The 22,791-nt window shown below is 41.3% G+C and overlaps 1 protein-coding gene across 4 annotated transcripts in view; it reads right to left on the bottom strand.

Moving 5' to 3' along the window:
* LDB3 (LIM domain binding 3) overlaps window positions 1–22,791 on the bottom strand; it is a 180,758-nt gene that overhangs the window by 20,844 nt on the left and 137,123 nt on the right. For all 4 annotated transcript variants that reach the window (XM_030203362.1, XM_030203363.1, XM_030203361.1 and 1 more), the window contains exons 5-6: window positions 15,125–15,147; window positions 9,829–10,032 (exon numbers count right to left, since the gene is read on the bottom strand). In XM_030203362.1, coding sequence (XP_030059222.1) covers window positions 9,829–10,032; window positions 15,125–15,147 — 227 coding nt within the window. The remainder of the gene's footprint in view (window positions 1–9,828; window positions 10,033–15,124; window positions 15,148–22,791) is intronic.

Consider the following 22,791-nt stretch of genomic DNA (forward strand, 5'->3'; position numbering starts at 1 on the left):
GTTTAATCAGAAGAACAAACCAAAGGAATTTATTTAGGCTGCTTACCTACAGTTACTACAGCTATAGCGTTCAAGGACTTTGGAAAGAAGTTTGATTGGAACAAATAAAAATCAGCACCACATCTTATAAACAACTCTTGGTTCTTGGTATATGAAAATTATGACTTAATTAGTCATATCAAGCTTGGCTGAAATCTCAGCTGGCACACAAGGAACAGGGACATTTCTGTTGTGCTATATCCTGGCATGAGAAATTTGAGTAAGTTTATTGATGTATTTGTTCCCTTGCTATTCTGTTACTCTCTTATATTAACTGATAAAAGTAATAATGGTGATAAATGAAAATACACACTGAAATGAATGTCCCTTTGACATGACAATTTTTAAAAAAATTTATTCATTGTGCAATCAGTATTAACAGCTCTCAAAAGTCATCACATAGTTTTGCACAGTAAAGAAGTTTCCACTACAAATAATGAATTTACTAATTCCAAGAGTCTCTATGTTTATAAACCTGATATAAAATGTATTAATTTTTTGCTCCAAGCTGTTTTTTTATTTAACATAGATTAGTTGCTATGGAGGACTACTGACTCGCATAATATGCTTATATCGACTTTAAGTATCACAGCTAATGGTCACACATTAGCCATATGGGCTAATGGTCAGCATTTTGCTAGCTCCCAGTAGATGATCATCTGGCATGTCTGTGACAAACTGAGTCAATTTGGCATTTTAAATTAGTTCTTATTGCATTATGAAAATACTTGTAGTCCTGATTTTCATAGCAAAAGTGGGAAGGCTGACCCTTAGCATTTGTACTATATGGTTACTATTAGGGGTCATGGCAACCATTTTGAGATCTGGAGCAGGATGGTCAGGAGCAAAGGGATATTGCTCCCACCTCAGCCCATTGTACCATCAACAATTTGGATGAGTGCGTGTAGGTGGGGCTTTGAGACAGGGAGAGATCTATTGCTTTTTGCTAATTGGGTGTTTGAGGACAGTGGCATAGCTACAGGTAGGCCCCTGTCTCTTCCTCTCCTGTGCCAGTGGCCTGGTATCTGCCCCGTGTCTGAACCCCCTCCTCAGTGTACCTCATAGGCGACCATTGAAATTCATTTTTACTGCCTGCACTGGCCCAGCAGGCATTCCTGTGCCATATCCTGCCCGCGCTGACATCACTTCCTGTTTCCTTATTGGCAGAATGTGGCAGAGGGAAGTCTGCTGGGCCTGCACAGACAGCAAAAATAATTGCTGCTGCCACCTCTGAGGTACACCAGGGAGGAGGTTCAGAGACATAAGGAATTGCCAGTCTACGGGCAGGGGATGGGGGGGGGGGGGGGGAGAAAGCTGAGAGGAAGGTAAAAAAAACAACTATTTTATATATCTACAGGGGACAGTGGAGGGATTTGGAAGGGCCCATCCAAATTAACTCTGGGCTTGCCCAAAATACTAGGTTTGGACTATACTACAAGTTGGGGATGTAATCAGGGGGTTTGAAGGGGTCAGAAAATTGGATTACAGGAGTGTCTGGGTGGGAATTGGATGTCAGGCAGGGACTGGATGGTTGGTGGGGGTCAGGAGTCCTTGCTGAAAGGTCCATGACAGTGCTACTGGATTGCCAGAAGCATAGATGCACTTGCCGCCTCCTCGTGAGAAGCTGCCTAATGCACCATCATTGATGGCCACGTCTCTGCTCCACCCTTGTCATGCCCATTCATCACATTAAGCAGCTAGTGCAAGATTTGTGCCACATCAACTCTTTTTAATATGCATTAGAGGTTAGGGCAGGTCCACACTGATGTCTAATGCATGGTACAGCCTGTGTTAGCTAGGGCCCCGTACTGCCTTACTTTAACTGAAGTTTAATAGATTGTATAAATGTACTCATAAACCGAGTGATATGACACTCAACTCATTAATGATGTGTTTATCCATCCTTTGATAGGATAACAATAGACAATCATAGGTTCTCATACAAGTGACAGTAATTACAAGAAAATCTTTTGTGACACAGTGAGACGTAGTATTAGAAGTAATACATAGAGGGGCATAATTGAACGAAAACGTCTATCTCCATGGGCGTTTATCTCCGAGAACGGGTCCGTGAAGGGGTGGACCGAACCGTATTTTCGAAAAAAATAGACGTCCATGTTTTATTTCTACAATTTGTGAGCTGGGCGTTTTTGTTTTTCAGTGATAATGGAAAATGAAAGTGCCCAGCTCAAAAACTAATAAATCCAAGGCATTTGTTCATGGGAGGGGCCAGGAGTCGTAGTGCACTGGTCCCCCTCACATGCCAGGACACCAACCGGGCACCCTAGGGGGCACTTTTACAAAAACAAAAAAAAAGGTAAAAGAGCTCCCAGGTGCATAGCACCCTTCCCTTGTGTGTTGAGCCCCCCAAATCCCCCTCAAAACCCACTGCCCACAAGTCTACACCATTACTATAGCCCTAAGGGGTGAAGGGGGGCACCTACATGTGGGTACAGTGGGTTTGGGGGGGTTGGACGACTAAGCATTAAGCAGCACAATTGTAACAGGTAGGGGGGGATGGGCCTGGGTCCACCTGCCTGAAGTCCACTGCACTCCCTAACAACTGCTCCAGGGACCTGCATACTGCTGCCAGGGAGGTGGGTATGACATTTGAGGGTGAAAATAAAAAGTTGTGAAACATCATTTTTTGTGGTGGGAGGGGGTTAGTGACCACTGGGGGAGTCAGGGGAGGTCATCCCCGATTCCCTCTGGTGGTAATCTGGTCATTTAGGGCACTTTTTGGGGCCTTATTCGTGAAAAAACAGGGTCCAGGAAAAGTGCCCTAAATTCTAGCTACAAACGCATACTTTTTTCCATTATCGGCGAAAGGCACCCATCTCTGTTTGGGTGATAACCACGCCCCAGTCCCGCCTTCACCACGCCTCCAACATGCCCCCGTCAACTTTGTACGCTTCCGCGATGGAGTGCAGTTGAAAACGTCCAAGTTCGGCTTTCGATTATACCGCGTTATTCGTTTTTGGGAGATAAACGCCTATCTCCCGATTTAGGTCGCAATATAGGCGTTTTTGTCTTTCAATTATAAGCTGGATAGTGTACGGGGGGTTTATTTCTCAGGTGAGAGATTGAGTGAAAATCATCCCTAAAGACTATTTATTTATTTATTTATTAGGATTTATATATTGCCATTTTGAAAAAATTCACCCAAGGCTGGTCAGGTACATCAATTTCCACAAATCTGTCCATCCACTGAGATCCTTACAGCAGTGATTGAGCAGTTGACTTCCCTTTCTGGGGCACATTTATGAAGCACCTAGATAACAATATTTCCACAACATGGGCTCTATTTGTAAAACAACTTCCACTGGAAGTTCAGGAGATCTCATAAAATGCTGGAAAGGCATGGTTGTTTAAATAATAATATGCTGAGTTGTGATTTGAAAGAGGGGATGTTTTATGTATTCAACATGGGAGGAGATCTGCTGACAAGCGGAGAACTCAAACACCCCACGGTAAAAACAGAAGAAAGCAAAAAGTGGGAGAGCGACCAAGGATGCCAGAACCTGGAGGATGTTCGTTAATAAAGAATTTTATTAAAAGTTTTGAAGACTCAGTCACTGTAGGTAAGTACATCGTTCCAGTTCTGGAAAGCCATGGTCGAGTTCAAAACTTTTAATAAAATTCTTTATTAACGAACATCCTCCAGGTTCTGGCATCCTTGGTCGCTCTCCCACTTTTTGCTTTCTTATGTATTCAACATACATGTGGAGGGGCATTTTCAATAGTGCGTCTAAGTCAGACTTTGGACGTTTTGCACTAAACATACCAAATCCGAATAGGAAATATACCCATTTTCGAAATAAAGAAAAACGTCTATCTTTTTTTTCAAAGATACCATTTTGAACAAGATTTTGTGCTTTGTGCATTTATCTTTTCAGGCCATTTTCAAGAAAAAAAAAACTGCACAAGTTAAAAATGCATAAAATCAAGCCAGTGTGATGTAGGAGGGGCCGGCATTTTTAGCAGACTGGTTCTCCAGACATCCCAGGAGAGCAATGGGGCACCCTAGGGGCACTGCTGTGGACTTCATATAAATGCTCTCAGGTACACATCTCACCACTGCTCCCTTATCTTGTCTGCTGAGCGCTCCAAAACCCACCAAAAGCCCACTACCCCAAACTATACACCACTAGAATAGCCTGTATGGATGAAGGGGGCACATATATGTGGGTATAATGGATTTCTGCTGAGTTTTGGAGGGCTCACAGTTTCCACCAAGAGTATAACAGGTAGGAGGAGGTATGGGCCTGGGTTCGCCTGTCTACAGTGCACTGCACCCACCACTACACTACTCTGTGGTCCTGCACTAATGGACCTGGCTATACTATTTGGGGCTGTCACAGAGGCTGGCGAGTATTATTTTTATTCAAAGTTCTTTGGAATGGGAGGGGTCAGTGGCCACTGGGGGGGTCATCCCTGAATCCCTCCAGTGGTCATCTGGTCATTTAGGGCACCTTTTTGTGTCTTATTCCTTAGAAAATCAGGTCTATATCAAAACTTGAAGATTTCACTCTAGACGTTTTGGTTTTGTTCCTGTTTCATTATGGTTGTAAAATGTCCAAGTATTAGTCATGCCCTAATACTGCCTTCGAAACACCCCCTTGAGATTTGGATGCATTGTAGATGAATTGCATAGATAGACCTCTGCAAAATAGGTTTCAAATATACTGATTTGGATATTTTGAGAAGAAGTCCGTCCAAATGGTGCTTTGTCTATTAGATTGTAAGCTCTTTGAGCAGGGACTGTCTTTCCTCTATGTTTGTGCAGCGCTGCGTATGCCTTGTAGCGCTATAGAAATGCTAAATAGTAGTAGTAGTAGTTATGACACTTTTTGGAAGTCTTTCTCTTTTGAAAATCAGGCCCATAGTCTTGTATATTTAAATTATTTAAGTGTTTGTAAATTGCCAGTAACTTATGGTGAGAGACAGTATAGCAACTATAATAAATCAAATAAAACCAAGTAACTGCATATACAGTACACGGCTGCACCCCACATGAGTGTGTTCTAACCAAGGAATGTCCAAGACTGGCAAGATGGACACTTTTATGCCTACCTCCAGTGCCAAACAGTCAAAGCAAGACCCATCAATGCCCCCTGATTTGCCAGCACAATTTGATAGAAAAATGAGTCAATTAGTGCCAATTGGCGTTCTGTAAGCAATTATTGGCACTAATTAGATTTAATTGGGACTAAAGCATGTAAATTTAGGTGTGGGATCTGTGCCTAAAATGTATGCGTCGGCCAGAAAAGGGAGCACAGAAATGGGTGTTTTGGGGTGGACTGGGTTATGGTTTTGAGTTATGTGTGTAACTATAGAATATAGGAGCTCCACCTGTAAATTTAAGCATATGCATTTGCACCACATTATCGTTAGTGCAAATGGCAGCACCTTCATTTATGCATGACATCTCTGCTTATGCATTATTCTATAAACTATGCTACACTTTAGGAACACAAGCGTTGCCATACTGGGACACACCGAAAGTCCATCAAAACCAGCATCCTGTTTCCAACAGTGGCCAATCCAGATTACAAGTACCTGGCAAGATCCCCAAACAGTACAATATATTTTATGCTGCTTTTCCTAGAAATAAGCAGTGGATTTTCCCCAAGTCCATCTTAATAATGGCTATGGACTTTTCTGTTAGGAAGCTATCCAAACCTTTTTTATACCCCACTAAGTTAACTGCTTTTACCACATTCTTTGGCAATGAATTCCAGAGTTTAATTACACACTTTTTCTCCGATTTGTTTTAAATTTACTACTTTATAGCTTCATTGCATGCCCCCTAGTCCTAGTATTTTTGGAAAGAATAAACAAGTGATTCACGTCTACCCATTCCACTCCACTCATTATTTTATAACCCTCTATTATATCTCCCCTCAGCCACCTTTTCTCCAAGCTGAAGAGACCTAGTCGTTTTAGCCTTTTCTCCTAGGGAAGTCGTCCCATCCTCTTTGTCATGTTCATCACCCTTCTCCGTGCTTTTTCTAATTCCACTGTATCTTTCGCCAGCTTCTTGCTTCTAATATACCTAAAAAAGGTTTTACTATATGTTTTTGCCACCAATGTAATCTTTTTGTCAAAGTCTCTCTTTGCCTTCCTTATCAGCAGGTTTTACTGTTGTTTAAAAATGCTGCCGACTGAAAGATAAGTGCTGCTATGATTCTGTAATCAAAAGTGAGAAAACTGTAAAAGGATTTGTCTTGAAAAAAAGTCGACTGAAATATTAGAAGTATAAGGAAAACTTTAACGGGTTGATCAATGAGGATTTGCGCCTCAACCATTTTTCAATTGTTTGAACACTGCGTTCAAATGGTGAGAGCAGCAGGAGCATCTGATGATCCCCGAAAAAAGTAAAGGAAATTTGTTTAAATGAAGTTGATAGATGGAATGAATTCTGTCCATCACAGAGAGTTATGCTATTGAAGGAAATTAACTGATACAAGAAGCATTCTATACATATGAAATCATTTGATGTTTGGGACATAGTACATATGATTATATTTGAGAAGTCCCCACACATAAAATAGTGGTCAGTCTAATTGAATATTTCCAGAATAAGCAGCATAAAATGTATTGTACTGTTTTGGGATCTTGCCAGGTACTTGTGACATGGATTGGCCACTGTTGGAAACAGCCCTCGTTATTCAATTAAATTGTGCAAGCAAGTTGGGCACGCACGCATTTTTTGGTGACTTTTATAGAATTAGGGGGATAAGGCAGGCATTCCGCCAGTAAAAGCGAGTATAAAAAATATGCTCTGATTTATCCATATATGCCTGCTTCATTGAGATAATTGAGATTACCTTCACTGATGTGTACCCAAATTCTGTAGTTTACTGCTGAGATGCTTACGGGGACATGGTCAAATGCTTACTTAGGATCTAAGGAGGAAAATCTATATATGGCGCCAAACATTAGAGGATATTTCTGTGTCAAATTTTCAGCATGAAAAAAGCAGTGTAACAGATACAAGCTGCCAAAACGGAACAAAAACAGCAGAGCCACATGCAAAAACTTCAGATTGCCCAAAACACAGCAGCCAGATTGATATATGGTAAAACACGATTCGAAAGTGCTAAACTCCTTCGAGGAAAGGTGCACTGGCTCCCAATCAAAGAACGGATCGTCTTCAAAATCTGCACTCTGGTTCATAAAATCATCCACGGCATAGTCCCAGGATACATGACAGACCTCATAGACCTACCAACTAGAAACAGATTCGGATCAGCACAATCATACCTAAACCTACATTACCCAAACTGCAAAGGACTAAAAAACAAAACAACTTATGCATCCAGCTTCTCCTACATAAGCGCACAACTATGGAATGGACTCCCGCATGCCATAAAAACAATCCATGACCATCTAAACTTCAGGATATCATTAAAAACTCACCTCTTCAAAAAAAGCCTATCCCACCGATCCAACATAACTCCCCACACCCGGCAACACAATATAATCAATGATCGTACTGGACAATCTACTATCCTCATTCCTTGACCCCATGACGCCTGAACCACATCTACCTCATTTGTCTACAACACAATCTTTATTTGTTATCAACCATAATGGCAAATGCCTTCACAGTACTTTGTAAGCCACATTGAGCCTGCAAAAAGGTGGGAAAATGCAGGGTATAAATGTAACAAATAAAATAAAAAAAATTTTTTAATGCACTAACCCGCTCATTTAGAGAATAGCATGTAAGTGCTTCTGCACAGTTCTACAAAGGGAACATGGCCATGGGAGGAGCATGGGCAGGCCAGAGGCGTTCCTTTACAATGCATGCAATATTATAGAATTCAGGGGATCCGAGACCAACTTGTGTGCCTTGATTTACACCTGGTTTCATTTGGTATAACTCCTTGTGCTCAAAGTTCAGCACAAATCACAGAACTACATGCTATCTATAATGGGTACTGATCCTAGAATGCCTATTATAGAATACCATTCAGCACCAATTTTATCTTCGACATCAAATTCTGAGTGCCATTTATAGGATTTCTCCCTTTGAGGATAGAAAAAGGGTTATACAGATAGAATGGCTGGAGTTGTGTAAGTGGATTTTGAGCTTCCCTAAAGAATACACATATCTGTATGATTTGCCTACAGTGAACCACTGAAAAAAAAGGGAAATAGGAGGAGGCACAATTTAGACAAAGGACAATTTAGACTAATGTGCGCTATCCCTTGACATTTAAAGTGCAATTCTATAACTGGGTGCTATATTTATGCAAATATTTGCACCCCTAAATGTATAGCAGTGCTTCTCAACCCAGTCCTTGAGGCACACCCAGCCCCATCAGGTTTTCAGGATATCCACAATGAATATGCATACGATAGGCAGTGCATGCAAATCTATCTCATGCATATTTGTTGTGAATATTCTGAAAACCTTATGGGACTAGGTGTGCCTCAAGGACTGGGTTGAGAAACACTGATGTAGAGAATACTGGCACTTTACTACTACTACTACTTAACATTTCTAGAGCGCTACTAGGGTTACGCAGCGATGTACAGTTTAACAAAGAAGGACAGTCCCTGCTCGAAGGAGCTTACAATCTAAAGGACGAAATGTCAAGTTGGGGCAGTCAAGATTTCCTGAATAGAGGTGTAGTGGTTAGGTGCCGAAGGCAACATTGAAGAGGTGGGCTTTGAGCAAGGATTTGAAGATGGGCAGGGAGGGGGCCTGGTGTATGGGCTCAGGGAGTTTATTCCAAGCATGGGGTGAGGCGAGGCAGAAAGGGCGGAGCCTGGAGTTGGCGGTGGTGGAGAAGGGTACTGAGAGGAGGGATTTGTCTTGAGAGCGGAGGTTACGGGTAGGAACGTAAGGGGAGATGAGGGTAGAGAGGTAAGGAGGGGCTGCAGATCGAGTGCATTTGTAGGTTAGTAGGAGAAGCTCCCTTTTTCAAATCGCATCCTGCGCCTAGCACTAATTAGCTTGTTATTTAATTAAATTGAGCACACAAATAGGGCACATGCCCAAATTTGTGTGCACAATTTTTGGCAACTCTTACTGAACTAGGGGGATAGCGTGTACTAATTTATTAACTGCACTGTGTAGAATGGGGTAGGGAATCAGTGGGGGATAGGTAGGGATACACCCTACAGTTACCGCACAGGAACTTACCACATGTCAACTGTTACCACAGCAGATACAGCAGATCATTTAAGACAACCTTAATAAATTTAAAGGGTCAAGGGCCATGGATTCAATATACTGCCTTTCTGTGGTACAACCAAAGCGGTTTACATTTATTTTATGCGGTTCTTTCACTATCCCTAGTGTACTCATAATCTGTGCCATGCAGAAGCACTTAACACGTGGTAAATGTATTTGTTTTCTGCAGTAACAGCATGGACAGATGCTGTGAACACCCCAAACAGGTAATACACAGGCTTTGCAATTGTCATGCCATAATAAGGGCAACTACTGCACAGTAACTGCAAAACGTTACCTCTCCAGTAAAACAGCCCCTTAATTGAGGCAACTGAAGGTATAAGCATATTTTTTATTCATCTAATAACCTGATCTTCAAAACACAAACTATGCAGGTCCTTTGTATATGAAAATCAAGTCAGTTTGTTCCTGACTACTAAAAATGCTGTAAGCCATCTTGAGCTTTGCTTGGAAAAGGCTTGCTGACAATCCAAATGCCCCTTTTAAGTTTGTTTTTCAGGTTAGCCATGATCTGAACAAGAAGACTAGTTAATAGTCATTGATCATATAGAAAAGACAGAAGACGTTGAAATTGTTCTTACCTGGTGATATCGCTGCCTCTGGCCTGTGCTTGGCCAGCAATTGCATCCATAATAGCATCTTGGGAGTACATGCTGATTGGAGTATTATACTGAGCGTGAATGATAGTGGCTTTGCCTCCAGGGCCCTTCACTTCGATTGGTTTGTGCGTAGACAGGGCAGAATCTTTCAGCAGATTGGGATTGAAGCGTTCAGCGTGCTCAGGGCTGGGAGGAAGTGAAGTGAGGTTTGTAGAAAAGGGGGAAGTGAGAACAAAGTGTAAGCAGGTAACAATTAAAAGAAACGTCCAAAGAAGTGTAGGTGTATAGCCAAGGCATCTCACCCCAAAAAAGCTTTCAGCTGGACCACAGCTTAGTGCGCATGAATTGACCTTGCTAACATAGTGCTGAAGAAGATTTTGCACAGCTCTGCTGTGTGATTTGCAATGACAGTGCCATAATGCAGAGTGTTCACTAGCCAAAGTAAAAGGGAAATTCTACTGCTGACATCCCAACTAATGACTGTTTTTCATTTATTGATGTTTTTATGTAATCTGAAAGAATGAGGCTTTGGTCTAAGGTTCTTGAGCTCTTAGGAGTGGGGAGTGGGGAGGGGGGAGGAGGTTTGTAGCACAGTAGACTACTAAGGCTTTGAAGTCTGGGAGGACATTTTCTTGCATTCATTTATGTTCTGCATCAGGGCTGGGGGAGTTTGTGGCCTCCCAAAGATCAGAAGCCCCCAGGTGGTTTCAAGAAGCCTCTAAAGTAGGCCATCAGATATTTAAACTGCAGAACAACTACATGAAATGGGACTTTTTTTTATAAAAGTTTTGAAAACACACTTGCAAAATTCAGCTATGGCATGTGTCCTCTTTTTCAGAGGACAAAATATGGTAACCCTATGTGTAGTTACATATTTGATTAGCTGTTCCACCTCAGACCAGTTTAGGAATATAAATGTTGCCAGTTATTTTTCCTGATAAACATTTCTTTATTTTTAATTCCTAGATTTTTGGTTCAGACTCCTTCCTTCTAAAATGTTTGCATAACTGTGAAAAATAGATGTGTTTTCCTTTATAAAACAGTTAAATTATATCACTTTTGACAAGTGAAAACAAACCATAGGAAAAATCCTGGTTATTGACCAATTTATCAAAATTAAAGTTAATTTAAATGTTAGAAAAATTGCTACAGAACCTCTTTTTAAAATTGCTCACACTTTCATAATTCCTCCTGAGAATGACTGTGCAAAAAAATGCCAGCAAATTGTTTAAGGTGCACAACTTTTACCTAAGGCATCAGTTGTCACACAACTGCATTCTGTATGGATTAAAGGGTGCCAAAAACATGAGGGCATGTTTGCCCGGTCCTTCCAAGTTGTGCTAAGAGGATCTCTCTCATGTTAATTCTCCTTCACCATGTATCTCAACTGCTGTGGATTCCAGAAAAGTCTAATCATTTTTTGATGATGAAATGCCTTCAGGAAGTAAAGAGAGAGAACTAGTATAGCAGTGAAATGCAAACACTCCGCAAACGCACAGATAGCATAGCGTACAAGGGGAGGGCACATGATCTTGGCATACTCTTGTGCTACGTGCAGAGGAATAAGGGAATATCAGCTCTTCAGGGATCTTAAAATGCAAAAAAAAAAAAAAATAATATTACAAGCAAAAGGTAGCCAAACATGCTTTATGATTAAATAGATCTACTTCCAAGTGTGAAGAAATGAACAGGCCTGGAGATTTTTATCAGGCATTGTAGACCTACCATCTACTACTTTCTTCCAGTAGTTCATGCATGTCATAAAAGTAAATCAGGGCATCAAAAAAGATTAGGGATAGGTTAGAGATTTAAATTAAAAAAAAAGAGAGATGCTTCTTATCATGCTCCTGTTTAATAACCAACTCTGTTTCATGTCCTCATTTATACCTTGTTTCCTGCATTAAAATTAAATATCTCTATCCCTCACTGTGGAACTGATTTATCAACGCACATTTTCCCACAAGAAAACAAGGTCAGTAAATCATCCTCCCGCCCCCTCATACACACATTTCTGTAGGAAAAAAGGTCACAAAGCCCCGAGTCTCTTTTGCTTGCACAATTTTGAAATAACATATCCTTACCTAAGATTCCAGTTTCTGAAAACTTGTAGGCATGAAAACGTTTCACAGAAGACGCTGCACATGCAAACTCACAGGCAAAAAAAGAAGTAGGGGATATCTCTGTATCTTCAGAAATCAGATTGTGGCCCTATAGCCCTTTGCTGCATAAGTGCTTATACAATGTCTTCTTGGAAGTTTCAGGAAGTAATAACATTAGTTAAAAGACGCTTTAACTGGAAACCGAGCAGGCATGCTGACTATCAGGCCTTTTACCCTAATTTCTGCTCCTTTCCTTAAATCTGGCTCTTACCACTTCATTAGTGAATTAAGCACAAAGCTGGAGGAAAAAGGGTTCCTGACAAATCGCAGACCCTACATAGCAGAAAGCTGTATTCTGCATTTTCAGCAGAAAGTTGTATAGACCAATTTCATTGAAGGGCCAAAGTATTCAAGACTGCCATTATCCAACTATTGATTTGGAGGCAGGGCTATTGTTACATATGTTGAGGCCCAGGGCAGAAACTGGGGAGGGGACCCCAAACCCAGCTGCAGCCTTGGCGTAGCCAAGGGTGGGCTTGGGTGGGCCTAGGCCCACCCACTTTGAGCTCAGGCCCACCAGTAGCAGCACACCTATGATGTGGCCGGCAGAGATTCCTAAGCTGAAAACTCCCAACAACTGTCCCTCCTGCATACCTTATAAATAGCAGATCTTCGCCTGCAGGAATCAGCGACTGATACATACTGCTTACACCCCTCGGACTTCCCTCTGCCGTATTCCCGCCTATGCGGAAACAGGAAGCTGCATCAGTGGGAAGGATGTGGGGCCTACATGAGTAGTGTGTATTAGTTGCTCCTCACTTGCGGTGAAAATCTAAAATTTAAAAGGTGTGCAGGAGAGGAGGGATATTTGAGAGACCATATGGCATGCAGGCGAGAGGAGAGACCAAATCACCTATGGAATGGGGTGGGGTTCTTCTGCCCACCCATCTTGGGCCCAGGCCCACACAAAATTGGGTGTCTGGCTATGCCCCTGAGCTGCAGGCTGTGCCTCCTTCAGCTTGAGGCAGATTTTGGGGTCCTCTGTGGCATGGGGCCCAGGGCAATTGCCCTGTTTGCCACCCCCTAAAGTTTGCCTTGTTTGGAGGGAAATTGTTAAGTTCTCTAGCTCCTCCTTGAAAATTCACATTTCACCTGCTATAGCTGTGGTCATGGGAGGGATGTTTGCAGGGCGAAGCCTATTCATGTATATAAAAAACAAAATTCAGCATAAGTTCAAAGTTTCCTCCCATGATCCCATTACACCCATTTTTGTTGTGGCTATATTAAGCCACTCAGCTGAAGACAATTTTCAAAGCCCTTTAGCTGGCTAAATCCTTTCAAAAACTACCTTCCAAACACCTTTGAAAATAGGAAAAGATGTTTATTTGAATATTTGAAAAGTTAAACTAAAACAGTTGTTACTGTATTTCCCAATTCCTGACTCAACAGTAGATAAGTAAGGTATCAGAAGCACTCCTGCCCCAAAGTATGATATCAACAAAAGTACGGTGATGCATCCTATAACATCAATATAGGTAACTAAACTTCTATGCATATGGGAAGAGGTGAGAAGCTTCTTTAGACCTCCAGAAAGTTTGCCTTAAAAATAGATTCAATTGGCATACATCCTTTCAACAGTCAACTATAAGAATTTTTACTCTTAACAATAAGACTTTTAGAGGCCCTTTTACAAGTTTTTGCAGTTACCACACTTCAACAGTCAAAAATTAAAGTGCAGTAAGTAGAAAAGCTGTGCAATAATTCTTGGGGACATGTCCAGCATGTTCTCTGCAGTAAGAGCACTGAAATGTTCTTTAGTGCCCATTAATGCTGTTCCTTACCACCTCCTCTTGAGAAGAAAGTAAGTGCATCAGTGCTAACTGCACAAATGACAGTTGGATGGTCTTACTGACAGGTGGGCTAACCCTCAATTTTGCTGATGTGTAGCTTTTTGAATGTAGTGCATCAAGATATCAATATTTACTTATGCCAAGTGATCTAAGCTAAAAGCCAATGAATTTTGCATGTGACTGAATGGAATATCCCCATTGGCCAGGTGGATAACTGGACCAACCATCTGAAGTGTAAAAAATGGTTTTGACCCACTTGTCTATAAGACCATCCAATTGTAGTGTGTAGTTTATGCCCATTCTCCACCCATAATCTGCCTGATTTCTGTCCCCGAACACAGCATACTCTTACCCCAAAATTCTATAACTGGCGCTTAAAATTGAGTGTGCAAATTTGGGCACTGCCCAATTTGTATGTGCAATTTAATTGAATAAAAAGCCAATTAGCACCAATAATTGGGTGCCAATAATCAATTATTGCACATTTTTAGTTGTGAGGATTACGCGTGGCTCCAAAAAAGGTCCATGACCATGGGCAGATCAAGGGAGTTCCTATTATGAGTGATCTTATAGAATAAGGGGATTCTGTGCTTAATTTAGATGTGAGGAATTACACCAGGGTTTACTTGGTTTAAATCCTCATGTCTACACTTAGGCGCCAATCCTGGCGCTAAGCATATTCTATAAACGACGCCTAACTTTCAACGCTATTTATAGAATAGCATTCAGCATGTTTTTTATGCCGATTTTTCAGTGCTATTTATAGAATTTGGTCAGTAATATGCAAATTAGCACGTAACAGTAACCACACTCATGTGGTAACGAGGCACGCTGAGTTGCGCATGCGACTACTTAACACACTTTAGTACAAGGGCCCCTTATGCTTTTCTCGATGTGCTAATTAATATAGTAAGCTTTGGAGATTTTTTCTTGATATCCCTTCCAATTTTTTGATGCCCCCAAAATCAGATAAGGCTTGGTTAACAACATTTCAATATAGGATGCTTCAGGCACATCCAAAAAGATGCAAGAAAGGGGTTCCATACAGCAGAGTCTGCAGTCATGAACTCAGGTTGTCATATCATGGTTAGGGCTTTCAAATCCTTTGCCACTAGGACAGGTATAATTGTCAGTTTGTAAGAAAAGCAATACATATCATTATCCCCAACACAAGCTATAGCTACGACAAATCATGATGCAAATCATACAAATGAAGCGGTTCATATGTTGTCCAAATACAAGGAGACAAAGCCACAACAACTTGTTTCATGCTAGAAGCACCAACAGACCCAAAACACACAGCAAAAACACAAAGCATTTGATACTAACTTGGCAGCCGTGTTGGCTATGACCTAGAAGGAGGAGGGAAGAGGAAGAATAGATAAAAATGAACAACAGTAGTTTCAGAGCTGAAGGGCAAAAAGTATTAACCAGGGCTTATGAGGCCTTTTCTTGTCATCTATAAATAGAAAAAGAAAGCAACTGTGCATCTGAAAACCATATGTGATTAACGGGCAAAAAATGTGGGGATTAAAGCTGATCCAGTAGGATTTGAAGTAGCTGACACATAACAATATATTTGTTTTACAAGCATGGTTCAGAAGGACACAGGATATGACAAAGCAGAAAGATTTTCAGGATAAAAGAACAGCTGACAATTTTCAATCTAACTTTCAGACTGGAGAGCACAGGGCAGGGAGAAGGACTTGCCCTTCCTTAAAATTCTCAGCAGGAAGATTATTTCTTACAGATATATTATCACTAGAGGGGTTTCTAATCCAGCCATATATTGGCTCTTTTAGCTGACATCTCCAACCAATCCACAGATCACACTTGAATGGGAAAAGCAAAGAGAAGACAAGGAGAGACAAGACTGTAAGGGGCCCTTTTACTAAGCTACGTAAGTATCTATGTGCGCCAAACGCATGCCAAAATGGAGTTACCACATGGCTACCGCGTGGCTCTTGCGGTAATTTCATTTTTGGCGTGAGTCCGATACGCATGGCCGAAAAATAATTTTTATTTTCGGCCGCACATATCGGACATGCGCCAAGTGGCATTTGGCGTGCAGACATCATTACTACCCGGTTACCGTGTGAGACTTTACCACTAGGTCAATGACCGTCGGTAAGGTCGCAGACCCCAAATGGATGCGCGGTAATTTTGATTTTGCCGCACGTCCATTTTCGGCAAAAATGTTTAAAAAGGCCTTTTTTTACAGGCGCACTGAAAAATGGATCAGCTAGTACCCAAAACCCATGCCTGCACTACCGCAAGCCATTTTCCAGCGTACCTTAGTAAAAGGACCCCTTAATGTTATTGCTTGTTGGATTTTTGGTGTCATAGTTTGGTTGCTTTGACGGGCCCTGATATTCAAAATGATTTAAGCAGGCAGATCAGGGCTGGAGTGATCCCGGTGACTCCTGTCCCTGCCAACGCTGGATTCAAAATGGTGTCAGCAACCACTGGCAGTAGTCTCATAGTTCTACCGCTACAGGTCAAGCTTCCATATAGCTATCTATACGTTTTATACAACAGCAACTAAGTTGGTGTCTCCTTGCATTCTTAAACAAGGCACCCTGTTACAAATTTAACCTCAAAAAGTCACTTTAAGAGCAACTTTACAGAACTAGAGATTACAGTACATATTTTAAATATGAAAAAGATGAAGGAACATGCTTGTAGTACATTAGCATGCAAAGCAGTCATCTCTAAACTCAAATACATGTACTCATACAGAGACGCATGCACATCGGCATAACATCATACACTGTTGGGAACAGCAAGATCACTGATATGAAGATCTGCTTTGATAAATCACACATAAATAATTCCCATCTCAAAAATAAATGTATGACTAGAACTTTTGCCCAATAGAAGAAACCCATTGAACTTCACTGATAAAGCAATGGGAGGGAGGGTTTGAAAATCTGAAAAGCAGGAAGGCATTTCTCTTGTTTTGAAGGAACAGAAGGGTTGGGGCTTTGAATGCCAAGAGGTTCCATGTTATACTTCTACTAGAGATGCAGCTGTAGTTTAGTAGATGCTATATACTTTTTTGAACATTAATTCTTGATGCACTATTTCTGTTACTGCTATAAAACGTGTGCATGTATTAATGCTGCAGGAGAAAGGCAAAGGTGACCACAATGATATATCCCTGTCATGATTTATTTCACTGTCAGGCTTATTTTCGAAAGAGAAGGGCGCCCTTCTTTCAACACAAATCGGGAGATGGGTGTCCTTCTCCCAGGGTCGCCCAAATTGGTATAATCGAAAGCTGATTTTGGGCGTCCTCAACTGCTTTCCGTGGCAGGAACGACCAAAGTTCACAGGGGTGTATTGGAAGCATAGCGAAGCCGGGACTGGGGTGTGCCTAACACATAGGCATCCTTGACCGATAATGGGGAAAAAAGGGCGTCCCTGACGAGCACCTGGGCGACTTTACTTGGTCCATTTTTTCTTATGACCAAGCCTAAAAAGGTGCCCGAACTCACCAGATGACCACCGGAGGGAATCGGGGATGACCTCCCCATTACTTCCCCAGTGGTCACTAACCCCCTCCCACCCTAAAAAAAAACCCATTTAAATATTTTTTGCCAGCCTCTATGCCAGCCTCAAATGTCATATCCAGCGCCATGACAGTAATATGCAGGTCACTGGAGCAGTTTTAGTGGGTGCAGTGCACTTCAGGCAGGCGGACCCAGGTCCATCCCCCCCTACCTGTTACACTTGTGGTGGTAAATTGAGCCCTTCAAAACCCACCTTAAACCCACTGTACCCACATGTAGGTGCCCCCCTTCACACTTTAGGGCTATGGTAGTGGTGTACAGTTGTGTGTAGTGGGTTTTGGGGGGCTCAGCACCCAAGGTAAGGGAGCTATGCACCTGGGAGCAATTTCTGAAGTCCACTGCAGTGCCCCCTAGGGTGCCCGGTTGGTATCTTGGCATGTCAGGGGGACCAGTGCACTATGAATGCTGTCTCCTCCCATGACCAAATGGCTTGGATTTGGTCATTTCTGAGATGGGCGTCCTCGGTTTCCATTATCAGTGAAAATCGGGGATGACCATCTCTAAGGACGACCATCTCTAAGGTCGACCTAAATTTGGAGACCCTGACCATATTATTGAAATGAAAGATAGACGCCCATCTTGTTTCGATAATACGGGTTTCGCCGTCCCTTCGTCAGGACGTCCTGCGAGGACATCCTCAGGAAAACTTGGGCGCCCCTTTCGATTATGCCCCTCCACGTCAATCACATCCAACTCAATCTGCACAAGAACAACTAGGAACCGAGATCCAGTCTACATTACTTGAGAAATGTATTATGGGGGCTATTTATTAAATTGGAAAATATGCGGTATTTACCTCTGCTATTACATTAATAAGGTGTAAATAGATGTCTATGACTGGAAACTCTTAAAATTTTGTCTCCTCACATTAACTTTCCAAGCTCTTATTTGACCAGCCACTATTAGTTTTAGTTTCTGTCTCTCACCTGCCATTTTTCTCAGTTCAGGTTTACACCTTCATTTTCTTTGCCCTCTTCTGCTTTTGTACCATCTCTTTACCTGTTTATTATCATTACATTTCTCTTTTCTTTAGTTGGCTAACTCATCTCTTTTGACCTTTCATTTTGGAAGATAATGGTTCCCTACTTCATTATTAGCAGCGTAAAGTGCTCCGTTACGCTTATCTCCTCTTAGGTCTCCATTTATTAAAAGGTCATATGTACCAAAGTGTTTATCCTATTTTGTGGCTATGGGGGAAATGCTTATTATATCTAGGCCAAAACGAGGGAAAGGCTTTAGGGCCCCATTTACAAAGCGTCAGTAAGCTCAACACAGGCTTACCGCTCGCTAAAAAGGAAGTACTGCTGGGCTACCGCAGCAGCCTGGCAGTACTTCCCACACCTAGCGCGCCGTCATATCCGGCACTATATTTATATTTGTAGCGCCAGTGTGTACCCAGTGGTAATCAGGCAGTGCCACGTGCTGCTCAGTAACTGCCAGGTCAGCATGGGAGAGGGCTACCTTTTACTAGCTGGGGTAAAAGGGGGCCTCAGCATACGTCAAAAACACGTGCCGACACCAGCACAGGCCCCCTTTTGCCACAGCTTGGTAAAAGGGGCCCTTAGAGAATCAGGGTAGGGTATTATAAGCCTGTGTGCTGTCTGTACTTTATTGTTTGCTATTTTTTCATTATACTTATTTTGAATGTCTGGCATTTTTTTTTATAACTTGAACTGCTCTGTAAATTGATGAATTTTAATAATCATAATCTTGCTAATGCTAAATCCAGAATATTATTAGATTAATGAAGAATGTTATTTTTTATCCCAGTTTATTAACTCTTGCAATTAATATTTAGTACAGCCGAGCTAATGGCAAAATCACCAACATGTTCTAGAACATTATTGCCTTAATGACAGTCTTATCATAATACCTTGTGCCAGGGAAATTAGGATATACAGAGGGGCATTTAAAAAAAATTCTAAGTTAAAAAAAAATCCATCTCACAGCCATAATCAAACAGGAACAGCATCTAGATTTCCTGTTCGTCCAAAATGAATAGCCATTTTCCAAAGTGAAACATCCAACAAACTAACCATTAACATTAACATCTGTCTGGTCTCATTTTCAGATATCTCTGCAGAACAGAGGAGTAGCCTAGTAGAATGTAAATCAAGGGGTACAGGTTCAAACCCCACTATAGCTCTTTGTTTTGTAAATGTGATCCCTCCAGGACCTGAATGTACACCATTTAAATAGCCTTCAGGCGACTTGTAGGTGTCTTAAATATTTAGTTACAGTAGGTATTTTTCTGATTCAGAAATATCTATCTATCTATCTATCTATCTATCTATCTATCTATCTATCTATCTATCTATCTATCTATCTATCTATATAAAGAGTTGAAATAGGACTTGAACACTCGATCCACTGGCTCACAAGCTACTGCACTAACCACAACCACTGGGGTATTAAGGAGGAGCAACTTTTTGTAACTTGGACGTGACTTAAACAGGTCTAGATAATAACGTCCTTTTTAGACATAGACGTTTCTTCCCATTCAAAACTTCCTGCTGGACATCCTACTTTTGGGTCCTCTCTAGTCCCACTCAAAACACACCCACAACACGCTCCCTTGCTATTCGGACTAACTGCAGTGTGAAATGTCCAAATTCTGACTTTCCAAAATTAGGATTTGGATGTTTCTAGCAAATGAACTCTTTTTAAAGTCATTTTAAGACCTCCAACTGCTTTGACAATGAGCACCACAGTGTAACTCCTGTCTCATATAGAACCAAGGACCAAGAGTTTATTATAAACACTACATTGAAAGTGAAGACATTTGGTATTTGATGATTATGAATTTGTTGATAGCTTTACCAACATCTGCCTTATTATTTACATGTATAGAATTATACAGCCATAAGCATGCTATTGGGCTTTTCTAATCCATTTATTCTACAGACTTGGGTTTCCTTTCAGGTTGTACATTTGGACACATTTTCTTTTCTGGAATAAGATTTTCCCTAGTGCCAGTTCATTAATTGAAAACTTACATACCGTCTATGATGTTCAACTTCTGATGCCCTTCCTCTGAGAGTTAAATTATACATTTCCGCCATTTCCCTTAGAGTCTCTGCTGAATAAAGGCCAATGGGATTGTTATATTGTCTTTTTGGAATAGGGCTAAGTTGGTGCTTAGGGCTGCTGCCATCAGTGGCTACAGGGCTTGTTTTTGGACTTGGGTTACTCTTTATGGACGAGTCCGATGTCATCGCATGAGACTGAGAGGACAGAGAAGTTCTAACTGTAGTTGTCTTTGAAAAAGAAGAGCTATGTGATTGGCTGATCTCCTGCTTGCTGAGGTAGCCTGAAAGCGTTCCATTTGCTGTCATAATATCCCCCATGAGCCCAGAAGGGTTGCTAGTAAATGTATTGGAGGATGTTCGGTTGATTTCCAAAGCGAGATCCTGTAATAGCATATATGCAGACCAGAAAATGAAAAAAGCAACAAAGGGTATGCATGCATGCCAAAAATAAAAAAAATAGGACACAGAAAAAGAAACTGCATGAGTACATACACAACATGGCAAGGCTATTGTTGCATAAAAAATGCCACAGCTAGTTAGTGTTCAAGCTTTCAAAATTTCCCTCAAGTCAAATGTTTACGATGATATTCATATTGTAAGGATAGTACAGGGATCCTAGACAAAATTTTAACTACAGATCTTTTCTGGCCTAATTGTGTACACATTTAAAATCTATCGACTGTCCAATAAAATTAGTTCTAAATAAAAATTTAGGAGGCAATTTCAATAGGATGGGTACTTTTACGATCACCTAAATTCTGGCAAATTTTCTATGAAAAAACTTACCCATGGACTATGCTTTTGGAAAGTACCCAGTCAGTATTCAGACTGCTATGGGCTGCCTTACACTCAGATATTCGGGGCTGGGCCATATCGGACTACTGGTGCTGAAGAGACAGGTCTTCAGTGGCTGCCGGAAGTTACCGAGGTACCACTGATATTCAGTGCCAGTATCTGGATAGCTATCCAGGCAAGTCAGGGCTGCTATTTATGCAGTTCAACTAGCCCTAATTGTTATCCAAGCACCTGCACTGAATATCGATATTTTGCAGCCCCTGGACTGTACTGACAATACCTGCATAGTGCCGTGGTGGTCTGTGCAGTTATTCAGTGGCACCCTCCAGTTAACTGCCGCTGAATATCTGTCCTTGGCCTGGTTAGTGTGTTAACTGGGTAAGATCCAGGTCTACCTGCTTAACCTATATTTAATATGTACATTTTTGAAAATTCACTGTGCATGTGCATTCCTTCTCCTTAACCTCCCCGTGCCTCCATGCCAGTATTTTCAGTGGCTATTGACTTATGACAACATGATTTCAAACATGTGGATTTAGTCGCCTAATTATATTTAGGCTGCTATACTGCTTTGAAAACTGCCTTCTGAGTGATACTTTAAGAGCGATTATCAGAAGCTGTTTAGCTCAGTAAATAGAAGTGTACCCAGGTAAACTGGCTGTCTAAAAAAATCACTCTACAGGTAAATATGTGTGGGGATCAACATCAAATATACTTTTATCTGTGGCATAAGAATATAAGCTCAGAGGCAAGGTTTGGTTGGCAGAGGCAATAACGCAGGTGGCTTTCACTTTTCAAAACTACATGAGTCATTTTGAAGAGAAACAGTGCCTCAAGCAGAAGGCAGAAATTGTGTGGGTACTTTTCCTAGGCAGTTTTCAAGGGAAACTGAGCTCATTCTTCAACTTTGAGAACTGGTGTAAAACCCATGGCTAAAGGTACTTCTGGACTTTGCAACTATGTGGGATGGTTTGAAAATTGCCCCCTGTGTCTACGAGATTCAGATTCCTGATTGCCACAGGCAAAAATCTTTAGATATTTGTAATTGCTGATGTTTGAAGCATTTGTTCTATTATCTGCATATCTAATGCAAGAGCATTCAACATTGACATGAATTAGCTGTGTTAGCATGCAATGCCTCTAAGCACCCTTTCAGAACTGAACGCACTTGAACATAATCCTTTGTAAAGCTCAATTGTTCCCTTTATTAATTTTACTGTAAAGGTATAAAATGACCGATTATAAAATCATTTTGATAATTTTACTCCATGTCAGGTAAAAGGTTTCATGCAATTATTTTCAGCAACTGTCTGATAATCAGATGATACAAACACTGGGAAGAATGCTTGCTAACCAGAATTCAATAAACTTGTCCCTTCTTTCCTTCTCACCCATTACTTCCCTCACCCGTAACTGTCTTGTCTGTTTGTATTATTTAGATTGTAAGCTCTTTTGAGCAGGGACTGTCTCTTTGTATCAGGTGTTCAGCGCTGCGTGCGTCTGGTAGCGCTATACAAATGCTAATAATAATAATAATAATAATATTGTGAGGAGGGTACAGATGAAAGCCCTTACCATGGATTAAAGACCATTTTACCCA

Source organism: Microcaecilia unicolor, chromosome 5, assembly GCF_901765095.1.
Source record: "Microcaecilia unicolor chromosome 5, aMicUni1.1, whole genome shotgun sequence".
NCBI classification, from domain to species: Eukaryota; Metazoa; Chordata; class Amphibia; order Gymnophiona; family Siphonopidae; genus Microcaecilia; species Microcaecilia unicolor.